The 21300-nt window shown below is 40.0% G+C and overlaps 1 protein-coding gene across 2 annotated transcripts in view; it reads left to right on the forward strand.

Moving 5' to 3' along the window:
• The window catches only part of MON2 (MON2 regulator of endosome-to-Golgi trafficking), a 1036128-nt gene that overhangs the window by 172564 nt on the left and 842264 nt on the right, over nucleotides 1–21300 (forward strand). For both annotated transcript variants that reach the window (XM_085653355.1, XM_085653354.1), the window contains exon 3: nucleotides 16761–16888. In XM_085653355.1, the coding sequence (XP_085509481.1) occupies nucleotides 16761–16888 (128 nt within the window). The remainder of the gene's footprint in view (nucleotides 1–16760; nucleotides 16889–21300) is intronic.

Consider the following 21300-nt stretch of genomic DNA (forward strand, 5'->3'; position numbering starts at 1 on the left):
TTTCCTGTGCAATAGCTCCCAACGGGCTTTTCTAAAAGCGACTGGGGTAGATGTGGTCCTTTGCCTACACTCTGTGTACGTAAAGTCACACCACTAGGATTTCTAGTGGCCCAGTTCTAGACCGCCCACCAATTAGAGTTCACAGCACCGTGGGAAAGGCAGTAACCAGCGCCATCTTTATTCCTCTGGGCATCAGGGGGCCTTGTTCCTCCAGTTCTCAACTGTCAGCAGAGCTATAGCAGAACCTCACTGGTAGCCCAGCTGTCTACAAGCGCCTTTGGGATCCTTAGAGATTACCTGTTGTCAGTGGTATGTTCTCACTGTCCAGGGCACCAGTAGAAAGAACAGTGCCTGAGCTCCGAGTGAGCATATCCACTGTGTATGTTTGTTGGCAGTGCCATCCCCACCCAAATCCCACCTTTAAGAAAATGACACTTTTCCCTTGCAGTCTATTTTTAAAACAAAAGACAGCATTGTGAGCATACAAAACAAAATCAATGTCCCGATCAAAACTCATGTAGTAATGCCAACAATAAATCCACACAGTAGTCTTCTCCAATGTTCTTCTTGATTTATTATGCCAGATCTTGTCAGATGAATACTTCAGTTCTCATAATCTTTTTTTCAACAACAGATAGCCATAGAAGCCAACACTTGTTTCGTCTTATGTGGGCATTCACCCAAGATTTCCTCAGGGCTATACTGAACAAATACAAAGGCCTCATTATACTTCAACGAAGCAAAGTATACACTAATCACAAACCACTATCACCCAAGATAGTGACTTCTAAGAAAGAAAAACGAAGAAGGAAAATGGAAAATAGGACCACATCAAAGTGAAACACAGTAGTAAAGTCAGTGTAATTACAATTAAACAAACAATTGAATCAAGAAAAAAGAGATCAAAAACCACAAACAAAGTGCACAACTGTTTTAAAGGTTTTTGTGAAGGAAAGAAAACTGGGAACCAGATTGTGAATTAGAGCAATAATCAATCTGTGCAAAGACCTATTAGCTCTGTGTATCACACTCTATTGAGTCACCACAATCACTTATTTCCAGAAGGATTGGGATTATGGTATCTGTATCCAAAGCACTTCAAAACTTTAATCAAAGCAAATTAATGCCCTGCGATAAAGTGTAGATATATACTATATTCAATAATCACCAATAATTTAAAGGTATCTACGTTAAATCACCACTTTGGAAATAAATAAAACAGTAAATGAAGGACTCACCATTAGATTAGCAAGTATCAAAAAACGACTAGGCTGGCTGTTCAAAAGGATAATATTCTTATCGATGGGTTCAAAGTTTATCTCATCTAAATACCCAAAAGAAACAAATTATGATCCATATAATGAAAAATCTCTAAAATATTGCAATGTCTAATTTAAAACCAAAGTACCATTTTATCCTTGACCACCATTCTAATAAAGTGCTTATACTACAAAAACTAATGTTTTTAATGGCCCATAAATTATAGCCAGTCTATTAACATATATAAATACACATTTTCAGTTAAAGAACTTAAATCAACAACTTAAGAATTGTAGATACTTGGGGGCCTATTAGGATGGTGGGCAGATCGCCCCTGTTACCGCCGGCCCGGCGGGGGCGATCTGTCTGTCATCCTACCATGATTGACCCCCCCGCCACATTAGGATGGCTGGGGGGTCCGCGGCAGATGGGAAGACAGTCCGCCGCTTATCCGCCGGTCGACTCATCGACCGATCGGAAAACTGCCACAATATGGTGGCGGTGTCTGCAAGACACCGCCAACCATATCAGGATGCCGGCGGAGAGCAGCCTTTCCATGGCCGCGTTGCCATGGAAAGGCATGTGTCTTTTGCTGTTGGGGGCCCGTAGCGGGCCCCCAGGATGTTGGGGGGTGGGGGTGCACATGGGGGGGAACTAAGGTACCCCTCAGCATGCACAAGGTGGCAGGCACTTCGCGGTGCCCGTCACGTTGTGCATGCAAATGCACTACATGCATTTTTTACATTGCGGCGGGTGCTCGCCGCAATGTAAAAAATGCGTGATGCGCCCGCCAGTGTGGCGGGGGCATCCTAATTTGAATGGCGGGACCGCCGCACCTATGGCGGGCGGTCCCTTTTGCCGTTGCGGTGGCGGGCTTTGTCCGCCCGCCATCGTAATAGAGCCCCTGGTATTCTCATAAATAGAGTCCCAATCGAGCAAAAGTATACGCTCGCTTCCCATCGAGACCCTAATATGCATGCCTTGTATATTTGCAAACATCAAGCAGCTCGACATTTATCCGTTCACATACATTTACACTGAGCGGCTCCAAGGTGTGCAACCTGATGTATCCATAGTCAAAGTCCCAACACTACGAGAGCATATTTACACATCCTGTAAGGACGCACAGTGTTTGAGCAAAGTAACCATCAAAGGTCCACACACCAATGTGGCACATCTCCATATTCACAATTAGACAACAACGCTAATATCCGTATTTTAGTTTTAAATTCAGTTAGAGTGAAGCTTAAAATATAAAATAACTCTTACCTGTTAGAAGAGACTAGATATTCAAAGGAGAGCACTCTGTCTCCCAAGTCGGCGTATTGCACAGGCGCCATCTTTAAGTGGCTATTTATACAACACCACTGACTGAACAGTGACAACGGAGTAATTACGGCGCATTCTATCGTCAAGAGAAAACACGCGCCATTTTGAAATAGTCAAGGATTAAAAAATACGCGAGCTTGTTGTTCAGTAAAGATATCCTAATCAATCCATAGGTCTATAAATTACAAAATAAGTATAAACTAGCAACAAAGTGAGTTGAAAATATTAATATAAACACAATTCAGCAAGTGCTGAAAACTAGCAATCGCCATGTCGTCTATCAGTATACAATATTAAGAAAGTTTTTCTTAAAACATAACTAATGTTTTGCCGCAAACCAAGTCATATATAGTACTCCATTATTGCCGGAATGTATCCAATTTATTATTATATCTCCCCTCCATGTTCTAGGACATTCCGTTTGTTCCAAATTTAAAATAGAGTATCAAAATAAGAGTCCCCGGTGAGTTGTAAAATATACTTTATGTTCAGAACCATCCCACGTGTCTAATTTTAAACACATCATCAAATCCAATGTGGATGATGTATACATTTGTTATAACGCCGTACCATATATAGTCGGAATACTAAGGTGCTGTATACTAGGATCAGTAGTTCCTACTAAAAGAAAGTAAATCCTTATCTAATCTATTTAGAACAATATATACCATGAATAAAGGTGGGCTAGAAATATATCCAAGAAGTGAGCCCCAAAAGAAAAGTAAGGAAAGAAGAAAGGGGATGAGAAGGTCAGAGGGTTAAAGTAAACAATAATCATCATCACGATTCACAAAATATAGCAGATATTTAAACAAATACAACTTATCAGTTGCACTATAAACCTGCTTAAAGTGTCATAGTTACAGTAACAAACTGTACAGTTTTAACATATGTCCAAACATTTTACGAGCTGTAGGCAAATCAAATATTACATCCACCATCATAACTTAACCACGTTGATCATTCGTAATATTCAATATTTGACATGTGGACATATAATGATGATCAGATATCTCCATTTCCTGCTTTACTCAATTATTAAACATCGTTTAATGGTAAATAATCAGTGATTAAAAAACACACCCTTTATCAGAAATAGAACCTAAGTACCAAGAAAATATTGTAGTTCCGAATCAATATTCATGCCCAGCTGTACTGCATGTAATTTGAAAATCCAGCTGGCTTCAATCTGCCGTACCTTGTGCTCTCTGTTTCCGCCTCTAATATCACGTGGAATTGACTCAATGCCATGAAAAGTAAACGTTAACTTTGAACTCTGTGTTTGGAACTCAAGTGCATGGGTCACTATAGGATATCTCAGGTCACGATTTTTCAGTGCCCTGAAGTGTTCAGACATACGTTCCTTCAGACATCTGATAGTACTGTCATTGTATATTTTAGTACATCCGCATACAATACCATACACTACAAACTTAGTTGAGCAGTCAATATGCTGTTTTATATGGAATTTATCAGATCCATTATATTGAAAGTCAAGTTTATTGTGTATCGCAAATTTACACATGCTGCAATTGCCACATTTATATGATCCCATATTTAGTGTATGTAGCCATGTTAGTTCTGTTATTTTTCGTTTAGGATAACTAGGACTAACAATATTACGTAAAGTTCTCCCTCTACGATAAACAATGCCTGGATGTCTATTGATGTTTGGGCGTAAGTTAGGATCAGATGTCAATAGATGCCAATGTCTTTTTAAAATATTAAAGATCTTGTGTGACCACAGATAGTAACTCGTTATTAATTTCAATTTTGGCACTATCGTCTTGTTTTGTTGTTCTTGTTTTTAGGGTGTCAATCCTTGAAAGTTTTGTGGCTCTAAGTTTCGCCTTGTGTACTACATTTTTATTATAACCTCGAGCAAGGAATCTCGATTCCATATCTTGAGTGCAGTTTATAAAATCCTCGTCATCACCACAATTTCGACGGGCTCTATAAAATTCTCCATAAGGAATAGCATTCACCTGTGCCCAGGGGTGCGCACTCGTAGAATATAAAATTGCTGGACGTGCTCTTTCTATACAATTTGCATTTGATTTTGTCTTTATCCACAATTAGTTCCACATCCAGGAATACAATGCTCTCTTTACTGTGTGACATGGTAAAAGATACATTGTACACATTGTCATTTAGGAATTCAAAAAATGTATATAAGTCCTTTTCACTTCCTGTCCAAATTAACAAGCAGTCATCAATATATCTGCCATAATAGACTATATACTTGCCATTTGGTCCCCGATGGGCCCCAGACATGCCCCTTCTCAAACCGACCCATTAAAAGGCAGGCAAAGGACGGTGCAAATCTGGAACCCATCGCGGTTCCGCAGAGTTGTTGGTACCAGTCTTGTTTATATAGAAACACATTATGTTCTAAAATCATACGTGACATGGTGATGAGCATCTCACAATGTTCTAAAAGTTCCACAGGTCTTTTGAACAAGTAATATTCAAGTGCCGAAAGGCCCTGATCATGTCTGATGTTAGTGTACAATGAGACCACGTCTAGTGTCACTAGAGTCATGGACTCATCCCAATTAAAATCCATAAGTGTGTTCAGGATGTGTCTTGTGTTTCTGATAGTCGAAGGTAAGTTGACAACGTAAGGTTGTAAAAAGGTGTCTACGAATTCTGAGATCATTTCAGTTGGACCCTCAATTCCCAAGACTAATAGTCTCCCCAGTGGTCTAGTGGCATGCTTGTGAATCTTGGGGAGTATATACAAGCAAGAGGTTCGAGGTTTGTCAATTAAAAGATATCTATATTCATCATCATTGATTAAACCTTTCTCGTTCCATTTTTTCAGTTCTACATTTATAATTTTCTTGGTTTTAAAAATCGGATTACTTGTTAGTTTTGTATAACATATAGTGTTCGATAATTGACCCATAATTTCATCTTCATACATAGTACTGTCTATCACACCAATGTTGCCGCCCTTGTCGGCTTCACAAATGGTAATTTCAGCATTATTACTCAGTTGTTTCAATGCCATTTCTTCACCTGATGTAAGGTTATTTTCGTGTAACCAAGCCCTCTTGTTTTTCATAGTCTCTTCACATTTGTCAAGTTCGCTATTATTTTGTAAAAGACTTCAATGTTGTTCTCCCCCCCCCTTTCTTCTTCCCTTTCTTTTCTCTTGGGGCTCACTTCTTGGATATATTTCGAGGCACCTTTTTTCGTGGTATATATTGTTCTGAATAGATTAGATAAGGATTTACTTTCTTTTAGTAGGAACTACTGATCCTAGTATACAGCATCTTAGTATTCAAACTATATATGGTACGACTTTATAACATAAATGTATACATCATCCACATTGGATTTGATGATGTGTTTAAAATTAGACACATGTGGGATTGTTCTGAACATAACGTATATTTTACGACTCACCGGGGACTCTTTTTAAAATTTGGAACAAACGGAATATCCTAGGACATGGAGGTGAGATATAATAATAAATTGGATACATTCTGGCAAAAATGGAGTACTATATATGACTTTGGTTTGCAGTGAAACATTAGTTATGTTTTTTTTTAATCTTTCTTAATATTGTATTATTGTATACTTATAGATGACATGGCGGTTACTAGTTTTCAGCACTTGCTGAATTGTGTTTATTTTAATATTTTCAACTCACTTTGTTGCTAGTTTATACTTATTTTGTAATTTATAGACCTATGGATTGATTAGGTTATCTTTACTGAACAACGAGCTCGCGTATTGTTTAATCCTTGACTATTTCAAAATGGCGCGCGTTTCTCTTGACGATAGAATGCGTCGTAATTAGTCCGTTGTCACTTTTCAGTCAGTGGTGTTGTATAAATAGCCACTTAAAGATGGCGCCTGTGCAATACGCCGACTTGGGAGACAGAGTACTCTCCGTTGAATATCTAGTCCCTTCTAACAGGTATGAGTTATTTTATAATTTAAGCTTCATTGTAACTGAATTTGAAACCAAAATACGGATATTACCGGTGTTGTCTAATTGTGAATATGGAGATGTGCCACACTGGTGTGTGGAGCTTTGATGGTTACTTTGCTTGAACACTTTGCGTCCCTACGCAATGTGTAAATATGCTCTCGTAGTGTTGGGACTTTGACTATGGATATATCAAGTGCTACAGCTTGAAGCCGCTCAGTGTAAATTTACGTGAACGGATAAATGTTGAGCTGCTTGATGTTTGCAAATATACAATGCAGGCATAGTAGGGTCTAGATGGGAAGCGTTTGGGACTCTTTATGAGAATACCAAGTATCCACAATTCTCAAGTTGTTGATTTACGTTCTTTAACTGAAAATATGTATTTATATATGTTAAAAGACCAGCTATAATATATGGGCCATTAAAAACGTTAGTTTTTGTAGTATAAGCACATTATTAGAATGGTGGTCAAGGATAAAATGGAACTTTGGTTTTAAATCAGACATTGCAATATATTAGAGATTTTTCATTATATGGATCATAATTTGTTTCTTTTGGGTATTTAGATGAGACAAACTTTCAACCCATCGATAAGAATATTATCCTTTTGAACAGCCAGAGTCGTCGTTTTTTGATACTTGCTAATCTATTGGCGAGTCCTTCATTTACTGTTTTATTTATTTCCATAGTAGTGATTTAAGGTAGATACCTTTAAATTATTGGTGATTATTGAATATGATATATATCTACACTTTATTGCTGGGCAATAATTTGTTTTGATGAAAGTTTAGTAGTGCTTTGGATACAGATACCATAATCTCAATCCTTTTTGGAAATAAGTGATCGTGGTGAGTCAATAGAGTGTGATACACAGAGCTAATAGGTCTTTGCACAGATTGATTAGTGCTCTAATTCACTATCTTGTTCCCCTTTTCTTTCCTTCACAAAAACCTTTGAAATAGTTGTGCCCTTTGATTGTGGTTTTTGATCTCTTCTTTCTTGATTAAATTTGTTTTTTAATTGTAATTACACTGACTTTACTACTGTGTTTCACTTTGATGTGGTCCTATTTTCCATTTTTCTTCTTCGTTTTTTAGGTCTCGCCTATGCAGCACGCATGCGCTGCATAGGAGACCTTTAGCCGTCGTGCAGCTCTTTTTCAAAGCACATACTCTTGCTTGTGGCGGCATACGGCTTGCGGGAGTAGGCAGCGGCACGATATGAGTATGTGCTTTGAAAAAGAGCAGAGTGCTCTCCCCAGCGCGAGCGCACCACTCACGGGTGCACCCCTCCGCCTCTCTCTCCTGCTGCAGCCTGCACGCGATGAGAGAGCCCTGCGCACGCCTCTCTCCTCGCCCACACGTTTTTGCTTGCACTTCTTTTCTTACTTTCACTGTAAAACCCAACCACACACGCTCTCTTGTGCCCGACTTCATTTCACCGATCTCTGCTCGTTTCTACCCCACGCCTCTATTTCCCTCCCTTGTGCCATCCTTCCGCCTTCTCCATTCTCGCTTACTTCTTTCTATAATTCCAGTTCAAATCCTCCAACCTTTACTCGTTTCTCCTTATGGCTTTTATCTCTCCCACCATCCACAGCTCCTCCTCTTTCCTCCCCCTTTCTCTTTCATCTCCTTTTTCGTCTTCACGTCTCATCCTTACTTCTCTCTTCTGTTATAGCTCCCCTCTCTTTCACCCACCTTCTCCTTCATTTCTCTACACTCCCTTTTCATTTTTTTAACTCCTGTCTCGCATTTTAGTCTTTCTTGTTTCTTTCCTGTTTCCGCGTTCCTCTCACCTCGCTTCTCACCCCCACCTCTACTTCAGGGCGGGGAGCGCGCTAGCCTTGCTGTTGTGTGTACATGTGACTGGTGAGGCGGGCAGTTTACATTCCACTGTCTGCCTGTGATACCAGAGACAGGCAGCAGGCCTGCCCTGCGTCAGCGAGGCTTTCCCCATCAGTGACACCAGTGCCAGACATGGCAATGTAAACACTGCGGCTGGCGGTCACCAACAGCCAAACTCATGCGCGCTGTGAGAATTTGTACAGCAAGGTACTAGAGTGTTATTGAACAAAAGATATTTGGTGAAGCGGTTGAACCCAGGTTTTCACCATATTTCCTTATTTATTGCCGAGCTACGTACTGGCTGAGTTCTTCCTTCTGAAGCAGACCTCCGTGTCCTGGAACAGAGACAGTTTCTGCAGGGCCACAAAACCAGCTTTGGCAACCTTCTTTATTTTTACAAGCATTGGCATAGCCAATAGGTCTCGCCTTTGAGACCTTATAAGTGTTTAGCTTTCAACAGTTGATGTTGCACCAAGGATATTGTGCTGCATAATTAAATACTTATAAGGTTCCAATGGCGAGACCTATTGGCTATGGTAATGCTTGTCTTTTCTAGAAGTCACTATCTTGGGTGATAGTGGTTTGTGATTAGTGTATACTTTGCTTCGTTGAAGTACAATTAAGCCTTTGTAGTTGTTCATTATAGCCCTGAGGAAGTCTTGGGTGAATGCCCACATAAGGCAAAACACGTGTTGGCTTCTATGGCTGTGTCTTGTCGAAAAAAGATTATGAGAACTGAAGTACCCCTTTGACAAGATCTGGCATAATAAATCAAGAAGAACATTGGAGAAGACTACTGTGTGGATTTATTGTTGGCATCACTACATGAGTTTTGATCGGGACATTGATTTTGTGTTGCATGTCTTATGCGTGTAGACATTGTCTGCTCTCATTTAGGTGTGTATTGAATTGTCTGTGGTAATACACTCAGGTACATCAAATTGCGCCATTATTACCCCACCACCTGTCAATCTTTTTGTTTAGCATTGTGAGCATACACTGAAAACATTTTATGTCATTTCCCCTAATTATAGGTTCTTGGCTAATTATGGCATCGTAAATGTGGCATGGCTGGTATGGGGTATATAGCAGAGCATATTTTGTGATATGATGGCTTCCAGTTAGGACAGTGGAAACAGATTATGAGGTGGGCGAAGCAGAGTGATATCCCCGTTTCTCATGGGGTAGGTAAACAGCATGTACTTAGAAATTACCTGTAACCTGTGTAATCTTAGTATTTTTTAACTGCACATGTGAGCTTCATTTATTTCACTGGCCTCCTTTCCTACACTACTTTGTGACCGCGTCACACTATCAAATCCATTGTGCTCTGTATGTGTGAGCATTGTCTAATATACCGGCAATAGTGTAAGAAGACCTGATTTAACAAGGGCCAGAGGAGAAAAGCTCAAGATGTTCACTAGTGGCCCACTATTGCCTTATTACTGCCCAGAAGCTCTGCCCAAGTGAAGAGCCAGGGAGCGGTTAAAATAAAAACCTACAACCCTAGAAAGATATGAGGAGCAGCACTTTCTGCAACAAAAAACCCCTTCTAACATCAGCAAGGTGTTTGTGCGTTGAAGGCTGATGTAGGTAGGGCAGTACCAAATGAGATTACTCAAGAAAATTCTTCAAAAATGCCACAAGAAATCTGGATTACAGTTTCTCACAGATTTGCAGCACAATGGTGATCTTAACTGAGTACTTATCAAACGGGGGCAAGACTAGCTTTTTGAAATCTTTCTTGGCACACAGTAAATATCAGCCACCTTACTGGCTTCCATTGTACCCAAAGTTCATATTGCTCAACAGCTTTGAGCACATCAGAGAGGCAGGCCCAATTTGTGCTAGTCAGCGTTTTCTTCATAGCATATCAGTAGAATTAATAGAAAACATTATTACCAAAATACATACACAAAGGGGGATTGAGTCAGCCTTTGCTGTATTGTAGTGTCATTCACAATTTAGTCAGCCTGCAGGACAGCACACAAACTGGGCTAATCACAACTGTAAATAACCTGTGTGAGCAAATTACATGTGTTCTTTGCTCTTACACTTTTGAGTAACTTTACTACTTTCTGTTATTCACAAAATCTGGTTGTAAAGTTACTCAAAAGTGTAGACTTTTATGTCTCGGGAGGAGCCACATTTATGTTTAGGTTTCTACTGAAAAAAAACAGTAGTAAGTTCAGCACCACAAATGGCCAACCACTGATACTGTAAATAAAACCCCATAGGAAATAATATTAACTTAAATTATTTAATACAGTAGTTAAAAATATAAATGAATAATGTAAAACAATCTAAAAATAGTACAAAAAAAGATATACATTTTCTTTTATACTTGAATTATTACGTGATGTACAGAATTAAAAGTAATTTAATTGTATTTTAATAACATTTATTGTGCCATTCTTTTTTTAATTTTAGAAAGGTTATTCATATATTGTATGATTAAATAATAATCATACAATATATGAATAACCTTTCTAAAATTAAAAAATGAATGGCACAATAAATGTTATTAAAATACAATTAAATTACTTTTAATTCTGTACATGACGTAATAATTCAAGTATAAAAGAAAATGTATATCTTTTTTTTTTTTTCTTTTTTTTTTACTTTCGGTGAGAAGTTGTTTTTTAATTTAAGCTCCAGAAAAATCATTTTAATTGAATATATTTACATTCATTAAATATTTAATTACAAATTAAGGCAATAGAGCTGTAGCATTTTTCTTTAGTGCCACGTTCAAAATAACTATAATACAATTAATTTACAATAATATTTCAAATAGTATTATTATAAACCTTTTCCAAGTTTAATAAACTTTCTTAATCTTTCCTATACTTTATTATGTGCGGATCTGCAGAGTCTTCCTGGTCAAATATAGGGAAAAAAAGTTTATTTTCAAGGGGTTTCTTAGCTGGAGGTAGTTAAACACTATTATCGGGGCTGGGATTCCCATTGATGTGCCTCCACGTTTCTAATAATTAAAGGTCTGTTGATGGATAAGGTGAAAATTGTTTCAACATAGGTTCTGTAGCAGAAGTTTGATGGGGGCTACATTTTTTGCAGGATTCTTTTTTTCCAGTAGGGTTTGTGGATGGTGCAGACTGTTTTCTGTTTGTCCCTTAAATCCTGCTGTAGCCAGTGGAGCACTTTTCAGGCTTTCAGTTTAATTTCTGAAAATGTAGGTAACATTTGGCTTTTGCAGTATGTAAGTTTGTGTACTTGGATATCCAATGCAGTGGAGTTGACTCATTCCTTTGAACCTTGGCCTCTCCTCCTGTGCTTGATTTGGGGGAACAGGAGGATTAGCCATTGACAGTACTCGTTTTACTTATGTGATAATAATTGATTTTGAGCCAGGGCAATAGATCTATATCCAAAACTAGCTCCAGATTTTTAGTTTTTTGTTTGATTTAACAGTATTTATCATATTTCGTAAACATATACATCTTAAGGAAATAACAAAATCAGTTCAAACTCTTGCCCCTCCACTACCCAGTACCCTAACATCCCCAAGCAGCCTAACCCCAAACAAACAAATGGAGCCAAAGACACCAGCAATCTCCATATCCCTCTTTAAAAGGGAAAAGCTCTTCTCTGACCATTAGCCTGAAGTCCAGTAGGAAAATTCTCACCCATTTTCCCCAACGTTTATTAGCTGTGCCCTTCTTTAGTTCTCTGGACATGTTGGTTCAGCTGGACAGGTACAGTCCAGGCTTCTGCACAAAGATCTGCATCTCGAGAGTACACAGAATTCTAATGGTATTAGAACATAGAGCTCCATTCATTGAGAAACCCATCCAATCTATTCATGCGAGATTGCTGCCTCAGTTTCACAAGAGCCAAATCTTATACATGCACTTGTAATGATGAAGCCTCTTCCTTTCAATCAAGCCAACTTTTGGCAATACCAGAAAATATGTAGAAAGGTCCATTCTTCCCCACAATACTGCCATCATTTGCTAGATGTCTTAGTTGCACTAGTCTGAACCCCGACTCACTGTTAATCCACAACGGCCTCAGAAAGTTCCCTTTCCCAGGCTGTCTCTTTGGTGGTTTTCTGGGCACTTGTAGTGGCACCTAGCTATTGGCATATGTCTGAGATCATCCACTTTTCACCCTCTTTCACCTGCAACCACCTCTTGAGGTTTGTAAAAGAAACTGGTTTCCCTCTTCTTGACAGATGGATGCAGAAGGCAGTACTGATGCTGGCTGTATTTAAACTGTTCAGTCTCGGGTAATCTATAGTCGTTCTTCATATGCAGAGCAATTTAACTGTCCCATCTTTAAATAGACCACCTAGTTTGATGCATCTTGCAACCTTCCAATTCTCAAAACCTCTGTCCAGTAACAGTTGGGTAAATTCAGAGTTACTACTGAGGTAGGTCAAAGGCAATGGACAGTTGACAAGGCCTTTCATGCTCTAATCTTAAGCCATCGGAGCAGTTGTCTTCATGGAGTACTTCTCTGACTGCACTTTCTGAAACCACAATACCATTCATAACTGGCCTCCTGCTGTGTATTGATCTCTCATTCACCACTACTTGTTGTTTTTTCCCTTAAACCATTCTAACTTAAATCGAAGTTGTGTTGCATGGAGGTAGCGAATTGTATCAGATATCCTCAATCTTCCACATTCGGAAATGTACTGTAGTAAGTTCCCTTTTGGGCCCACTTTGGTTCTCCCTTATTTTAGCGTAGTACATGTTTTAGGCTGCCTTTGCTTTGCACAGCCACATATAACAGATTTATTTTGTGCCATGATATTATTTTAGAAATACGCTGTACATGTTATTATTAGTCAGTTCTTCTTCTTAGGATTCAGTCTGAACATTTCGTACAAGGTTGAACAACATGGTGTATTGTTTTTCTTGTGCCCAGTCAACTTCATCTCATTATGTTTTAGACACAACACAGTGACACAGCTGCTGTTTTCCATCATGGTAGTTCTTCTCATTTAAACTGTGACTTTCCCCCTTGGAACCTGAGCATACACCACCTATGATGTGAACCACCTAACTACAAATGCTAGGTATGAGGTCCAGTGCTAATCCCAGAGCTCACTGATATATCCCTGTGCTCACGTAGTGAGGGTATGAGAATAAGAAACAAACTAATGTCTGGGAATCAATCATAATAAATTCCTGTAGAGAAAAATTAATTAGTCCCTACTTATAGGTACTTAGTCCCTAAACATTTTCCTTTTGTATTTTTGGTTCTCACGAATCAACTCCAAACCAGACTTTCAAAAAATCATTTATCTTTTTTGAAGATATATATAGGGAAAAACAAACCATATACACAAAACGATCATGATTCCTTCCTACCTAATCATTCACTAATTGGTTGCTAAAAAACGTAAATTCATAAGCAACCCGTAAGGGTGGTAGTCCAATACACACTGAAGGGGATTACTCCAGATGTATTGCGTGCAAATATTGATCAGTCAGACTCCTCCAGTCCATGGAGTTGATACGTTTCGGCCCAATAATTTCGGGCCTCATCAGGACATGGACAAAAGGAAAAGAATGCACCACAAATACGGGAGAATGTATATAAAATAACTAAGCCACAGGAGAAACAGGAGGGACCAAACGATCACCTCTCAGGTCTTGGGGTCAATGCCTCGGCAAACTCGACCAAGCTCAGCGTTACAATAAAGTACTTGAAAAAGTAGATGAAAGAAATGTCCCCTCCACATGCAATGGCTCAATGCGGGGGGAGTCAAGAAGGAAGCCTATACTATGGGCGAAAAGCTCTGGGCTGTGGTTTCAGGAAGCGCGCTAGACTCTTCCACTCCGGTCAGGCCTATTCTGTTAGCTGTTGTCAGTATTCCATTGTGTGGACAAAGGGATAGAGCAATGAAACATTTCTATCAGTAAGTCTTGATGAGACCATGAAAACAAATAACTTCAATAAGTTCAACAATGCTAATGCTCTATTCATTATAAAATATAGCAGAATACATTGTTTAATGAAATGAGGAAATCATATGGTTTGAGAAAGCAAAATAAATGCATTTATTTCTCTTAGAGCAGCACATTTTAAAGTGATGAACAATATTTACAGTTAGAGGAGTAGATCAGCAGTTTCTGAAAGGAATTGTATTCCAATGTCAAGCAGAAATCTACAAAACGTTTCAGGCCTAGTCGCAGTAGCACGTTAGGTACGAGAGCCTGCTACTTATTTAAGCTAACACGTTCAAAAAGCATCTTCTCCTATGGTTAAAGCTACGTTATCTATCTATCAAATGTTAAAGACCTGTTTTCTTTTCTATAGATACGATTTAAGTTAAACGCATTTTCTAATGTTAAGCACATTTTCTTAATTGCTAACCAAGGCAAATTTTATGAAACATTTCGACTTTAACAACAATTTCCAGATCGTTACAGGATCAAGTGAAATGAGGCGAGGTGTTCCGAGGCTTGACGTCATGAGATAGGAACCTTGCCATTTTCAGCTCCACCCTAGTATCTGTTTTTGTTTTCTTTAAGACAAGAAGATTTCTTTGTTTTCTCCAATAAAATATATGGTCATGCTAGTTTGTGAGATTTGTTTGGTTCCTAGCTTCATTGTTTTATCGGAATTAATTTGAGTGTCCTTAGAACACATGTTAAAGTGAGCAGCTGGCAAGCTGGTCTATGTAAGTGCAAAACAATATAGGTGGTGATGAAAATTTCTATAGTAGACTACATGAAAGCATTTGTCTATTTGATTTGTGTGATTCTATAGGAAGTAGTAAACAGACTGTCACAATCTTAAGACTAGTTAAGGCCTTATGACACCACCATCGTATGGGCAGCAATTAACTCCTTGTTGCAACGTGGAGCTGCAAATTGTCCTTTGCTTGTGAAGCAACTGTGCTAAAAATGCTGAATTCTCTGCTTCTAGGTCATTCGTTCATAAGCACATATATCTGACAATGTTTCCTTCTCCTTCCATCTGGTTTATCAAGATTTATTTTTTCGAAATGTTATATTTATTAGAAACCTGTTTAAGGAAAACCTGCAAAAAATGTTGTTTTTTTTTTGCAATAGCTAGAAATTGACCAATTGAGTGCTTTGCCCTCGGCTTTTTCCATTTAGCTGATATATAAATATTTTTAAGGTTGAAATTTCAGGAGTGCCTATCTGTATATTCAGGGCTAACATTTACAGTGTTTTTTTCTAACATTTGCATGCAGTCCTTTAAACCCTCAGGAATTTCTTGTCTAGACTCAGTAATCATTATGCAGTTGTGATTGTCCTAATCTAAGAACCAAAATTGCCATGGTCACGGAGGGAGGGATGGGGGTTGACCGGTCTGTGACTCTGTGGAGGTGTTTCATGAACATTTAATAGAAGATCTTTCTTGCCAACCTGTATTTTCTTTTATTTTTTTTATTTTAGTAACTTCCAAAATATATTGTTTGTTTACAGCATAGTTCCAATCTGTCTCCATTCCCACAAAGCAGTATTGAAAAACAAAGTTAGCACCCGCCCGCACATTGTCAATGACACACATTACAAGAAGGTATACAAAGATTATCAAGTTCAGGCTTCAGGGGAATTTGCCAGTAAGTATGCAGTAAAGGGACTCCATATATCTTTGGGCCTAAAGGCATGCGGCAGTCCTGCATAGTTAGACTATTGTTCTTTACAATAAGTGAGGTCTTTGATCCACATTTCAATTTTAGGAGATATTTTTCCACCCCAGTGTATGGATATCCTCCTCTTAGCCAATAGTACTGCGACTGCTACCAATTTTCAGCTTGCCGAGCGAAGGGGTTTACCCAATCCTTAAAGGCATATCTGGGGTGTACATTCAACTTGTTCCATCGCCATGCTGGATAATGCCTGTGTTACCTGTATCCAATTGCCAGCCTGTAATTTAATAAAAAGTTATACTAGTTTTGAATTTCAAAGAGTGTAAAGAGGTACAGAAATTATTAGTCCTTGGAAGTAAGGATCTGATATAGCCTGTGTGTTATGTTATTTACTAGTAAGTGATATTTCAACCTTGCCAATAACTGATTTTGAAGATTCAGATAGCTCAGTATGACTTCACCTTTTGAACGATTCTGTTAGTTCACCTAATAGATTTTACTGTTTATGGATTATATCATAGAACCACTTTGGTGGCGAGAAATTGTGTGTTTTTTATACCTAGCTTGAACTTTGATTTACATATCTCACAGAATATCATCCTCTCTTGCCAACCCTATCACCTCTATGTATGTGTGCATATAGGAACATGTAATATGGCAACAGCAGTCTTGACCACTACTTAACTTTTTTATTAATATATGCGCTAGAAATGGAAGCAGGGTAACATTTAACTACAGTGTTTGTTTTTGAATTCACTAACATCATTTTATTTCTCACCAAAAGCCCTGAAAGAGAACAGCTCGGAAGTAGTACAGCCTTTTCTAATGGGATGTGGAACGAAGGAGCCAAAAATTACACAGCTTTGTCTTGCCGCCATACAAAGGCTGATGTCACATGAAGTTGTTTCAGAGGTAAGGGACACTGTGTTGAACAACAGGAGAGATGGATGATTATGTTTTGCACTAACGTCTTATAGAACTACAGTAAAACGCATAAGAGTAAGAGCTTTTACAATTTAATCATCTTCACCCTAGATATGTTTTGCTATTTTTTGTTACGGTATGCAGCTAGATGGCAGCATCCATAAAATTAAAAAAACTGTCTAATCTTACACAAGACCTCTGGGTTTAACTTATTTCTGGCGTTTTATATAGAATGATAGAGAACTAATGTTCTAGTGGGGCATGTTGTTTATCCTTCTCTGGGATTGCGGTCACCAAACATTTAGCTTCTGAAGGATATTTCTAACCACAGATTCCTCACCTTTTGAACATTCCCAGGCACCATAATTGATTGGGATTTCTTTTATCAAGTATTTCTTCCCACCTTCGTGTAGGTGGCACCATTAGACTTTATCACAAGCTTGCATGGTCTCTAGAAATTACAGCACAGAATCACATATAACTTGTATGTGTGACACTGAAATCGATTACTCAGTTATTTCTGCCCCTTTTGACGTGGGCCCGAAGCTCCTCTCCCAACTCTTCTGATTCATCAGAATTAAACAGTGTGCCCTGGAAATGTTTTCCTCTAAGACCACAGGCTTTAAGCTGTGCCACAACTGCAGGAAGCAGATTCTTGACGTTTGCATATGGTGTCTAGGTTCCAGTTAAGGGTCAGGGTTGGGCAGCAACTGCTCCTTGCTGCTCCAAAGGCAGTGAGGGAGCTGGAAACAAATCACTATTGCAGAACAAAAAAAGTGGGACTGATCATGCTCTCACTCACAAGGCTACTCCAAGTCCCATTCTCAGAGCTAGTCTTCATGTAGGTCAAAATCCGAGACACGTCTAAGTCAAGAAGGTCAGATACAACTTGTCTCTGTGTCAGCGCTGTCGTTCAGGAGAAAAGCTGCACGTCGACATTCCAAGGAACCAACTGCACAGGTGTCGTCTGACTCCAAGCCCAGTTTTCCAAGTCTCCATCCCCCACCATCTCCCTCCAGATAGAGGCCTTCAGAGAGGCCATGCTGTAGATTTCTAAGATAATGACGGTCTCCTCTGGAGCATCTTCAGACCATATGTAACCACAGGAGCCCTCAATCTCACTTCTGATGGCGGCATTCCCCTAGGCTGGCTGACCGTGTTGGACCTCTGCCTGGCTCCCTGCCAGCATTACCCAATGCTTCTACTCTGGAATCCGCCCCTCCGTCGCCAACTCAGAATCCAACTTACCTTCTCCGGATCCATTTCTGATCCGGAGCGGACATCGGCCAGTTCTTGGCCCTGTCTCACTATGAGAAAACCAAAGCGCCTCCTCCAACTTTGGATGATCTCCTCTTCCTCAATTCCAGCTGGGGGCCTTGTTCAGCTTCGATTGAAAGGCAGTTCAAGGGTCCCAAAATGTTCCACATGATGATGACAATGAGGTAGACAACTTGCTCCTCCCTCATTATAATGATGTTAGATTTTACCTACCCTTACAAAATGCTAGTGACGTGGACACTTCTTCAGAAACTGAATTATAATCTCCAACAGGTCCTCCCAGTGCAGATACTTTTCTCTTTCGTGGGTGTTGTCGATCGAACTGCGAAAGTACTAAACCTACAACTTCCCTTTATTGAGACAAAAGCACACCTGTCAACGGAGATCTTATAGCCTGCGACGCTCTGTCAGAGAGCTCGTTACCATTTAAGGAGGCCCTAACATATATTATCATGGATGAAGCCATGTTCAGCTCCCCAAGCTAGTTGGCATTGGCCAGCCCCCTGGACATTCGTATTTTCTAACTTGGCACCCAAACACTGAGAGCTTGGTGATTTAACCCTAATGTGTTCCCTTCTGTAACACAGAATAGGGAGTATTGAAGCCTTTTTCATAGGAATGTATCTTCACCCAGCTTGGCCCTCAGATACTTGGCAGGTACACTCATGCCATGTAGGATGTGGTCAGTACGATATTGCAGCCTGCCCTTGACAAATTTAGGAACACCCTTGCCCAAACAATTCAGGATGGACAAGATGCTGTAGCCTTGAAAGCACAGATTGTGTGGCCGTTCCATGGTCACCAATTTTGTAATCTGGTATCAATCCTGGATGCATGCCATGGGTTTTCCCGGGCCATACAGGCCTTTCGAGGGTTCCAGACACTTTGGAGAAAGGGCTAAATCAGCTCTAGAGTATTTTAAAAACAGCTGTGATAAAGCCCACTCCTTAGGCTTATTTTAATCAGCCCGTTGATTCCAGCAACAGTACAGTAAAATCAGAGGATACTCGTGAGGCAAGGATTATCATTAGAGGCAGAGTTTGTAGCCAGTACAGCAGCCTACCGAATCTTTTCATGGCCTTAGATGTGTGATGGTATCAGTGGTCATAACAGCTACTAAGTCACTTTGATTGACTCGCCAAAGGATATGTTTAAGGAGCAGGAATTAATTTTTCCTATGTGGCTGGTGAGCTATTCCCTCAGATCAATAACTGCCCTTCATCTTCTCCTCCTTGCATCCCATACACCATCAGTTTTTACTCACACCTCAGCGGCTTATGCTGCTGTTCTGAAGGAAATTCGACCTTTTCTGTGGCTAGTGGAAAGACTGGGTGCTGAAGGCAGGCTTGCCAAAGTCAGTCACAGACCACAGGCCCCTTGCTTTCATCCTTCACTTATTCCTTTTTTTTAAAACAATTATTGGTTTTTATTGGTTTTACAAAACAATGAGGCAAACATCATACATCAATGTATAAGTACATATAAACATGAGATGTAGCATGGCCTACCTATCAACAACACAGAATAATATTCTGTACCAATGCTAAACATCCACAAAGTGACTCCCAATGACAACTTGCAAGGATCCATTCCCCGTAGAATAAAGTATCCTTCACTTATTCCTTCAGGGAGCCGAATTATCACAAGGTGCCTGCACAGAGGAGTTCCTTCATTGAGACCAACCTGGACACAGTTGTGATTACACTTTTCCTCTCCAGCAGCCAGTCAGACTCAATCCAGGGTTTTGGCATGGCTGGCTCTTAGGCACTTTGAACTCATGGCCTCATTTATCTTCTTGGTCTTGCATGCATGTTGGCACATGCAAACCTTGCAGTGAAACCTCTACTGGGCACAACTTTGGGGTTGTCTGTTGGACAACATCTGTATCTCAAAGGGGGCAATCACAGACCTTCCCTGGTACCCAGTGGGCGCCAACCTGATATGCAACATGCCATTTTATCTTTATGTTATGTTATGTTATTGACACTTGTAAAGCGCGACAAATACCCGGAGGTATCCTGGCGCTATCTAAGTTAACCTGCATATTACTGAGTCAGTGAGGAGTAGGAAGGGGTGCTTACTCATTGAGAAAGAGCCACGTCTTAAGTTCCTTTCGAAAAGACCAGAGATCAGTCATGGTCCTAAGATAGAGAGGTAGATCATTCCAAGCCTTTGCCGCACCGAAGACAAAACTTCTGCCCCCCCATCGGGCTTTCCCAACACGTGGGACCCGGGCCAGCTTAGCTTCTTTTGACCGCAAGATTCTTTCCGGTACATACCATTGTAGTCGGCGCTTTAGAAATTCTGGGCCCAAGCCATGCAGAGCCTTGAAAGCCAGGGACAACGCCTTGAAACGTACTCTGCTTTTGACAGGGAGCCAATGAAGGGCTTTTCTTTCCATAGTAACTGAGGAAAATCTTGAGGAACCTGTGAGGAGTCTGACTGCCGCATTCTGCAGGATCTGCAGTTTATTCAGCGCTCTTTGTTGAGCGTTCAGATAGAGTCCAGTACAGTAATCCAATCTGGCCATAACCAGAGCCCTAACCACAGTTTGCCTACTATCCCAGGGCAGCAAGGGTAGCACTTTCCTCAGCATTCTGATGATGTACATGGTTTTTGATGTAACATCCTTCACTTGAAGCTCTAGAGTCAGTCTGTCGTCGAGTATTATGCCTAGGTTTTTCGCCTTTCTCGTAGGACTGGGAGCGTGCTCATGGAGTCGGGCCACGAGGCGGGCGTCCAAAAATTAGTGTTGTTGCCAAACCGTATTACCTCTGTTTTGTCGGAGTACAGTTTAAGACCATTCTTGGCCATCCAACTACCCACAGCTAGCGTACACTCCCGCAAACGCCCTTCCGTGTCCACCTCCCCGCCTGGTGTCAGAGATACAACAATTTGTGTATCATCTGCATAGGAAGTGATGCCAAAACCATAGGAGCTTATGACAGGTGCCAGAACACTCATATAAATGTTAAAAAGGGTAGGACTAAGAGATGACCCCTGAGGGTGTTGTAAAAGGTTTAGACTAACTCCCCTAGAGCCACCACTTGTTTTCTGTCTGCCAAAAAAGATTTTATAAGGTCCCATGCTTTTCCACGAATCCCACACGCATTTAAGCAGCT

Source organism: Triturus cristatus, chromosome 4_1 (genome assembly GCF_964204655.1).
Source record: "Triturus cristatus chromosome 4_1, aTriCri1.1, whole genome shotgun sequence".
In the NCBI taxonomy this organism is placed as follows: Eukaryota; Metazoa; Chordata; class Amphibia; order Caudata; family Salamandridae; genus Triturus; species Triturus cristatus.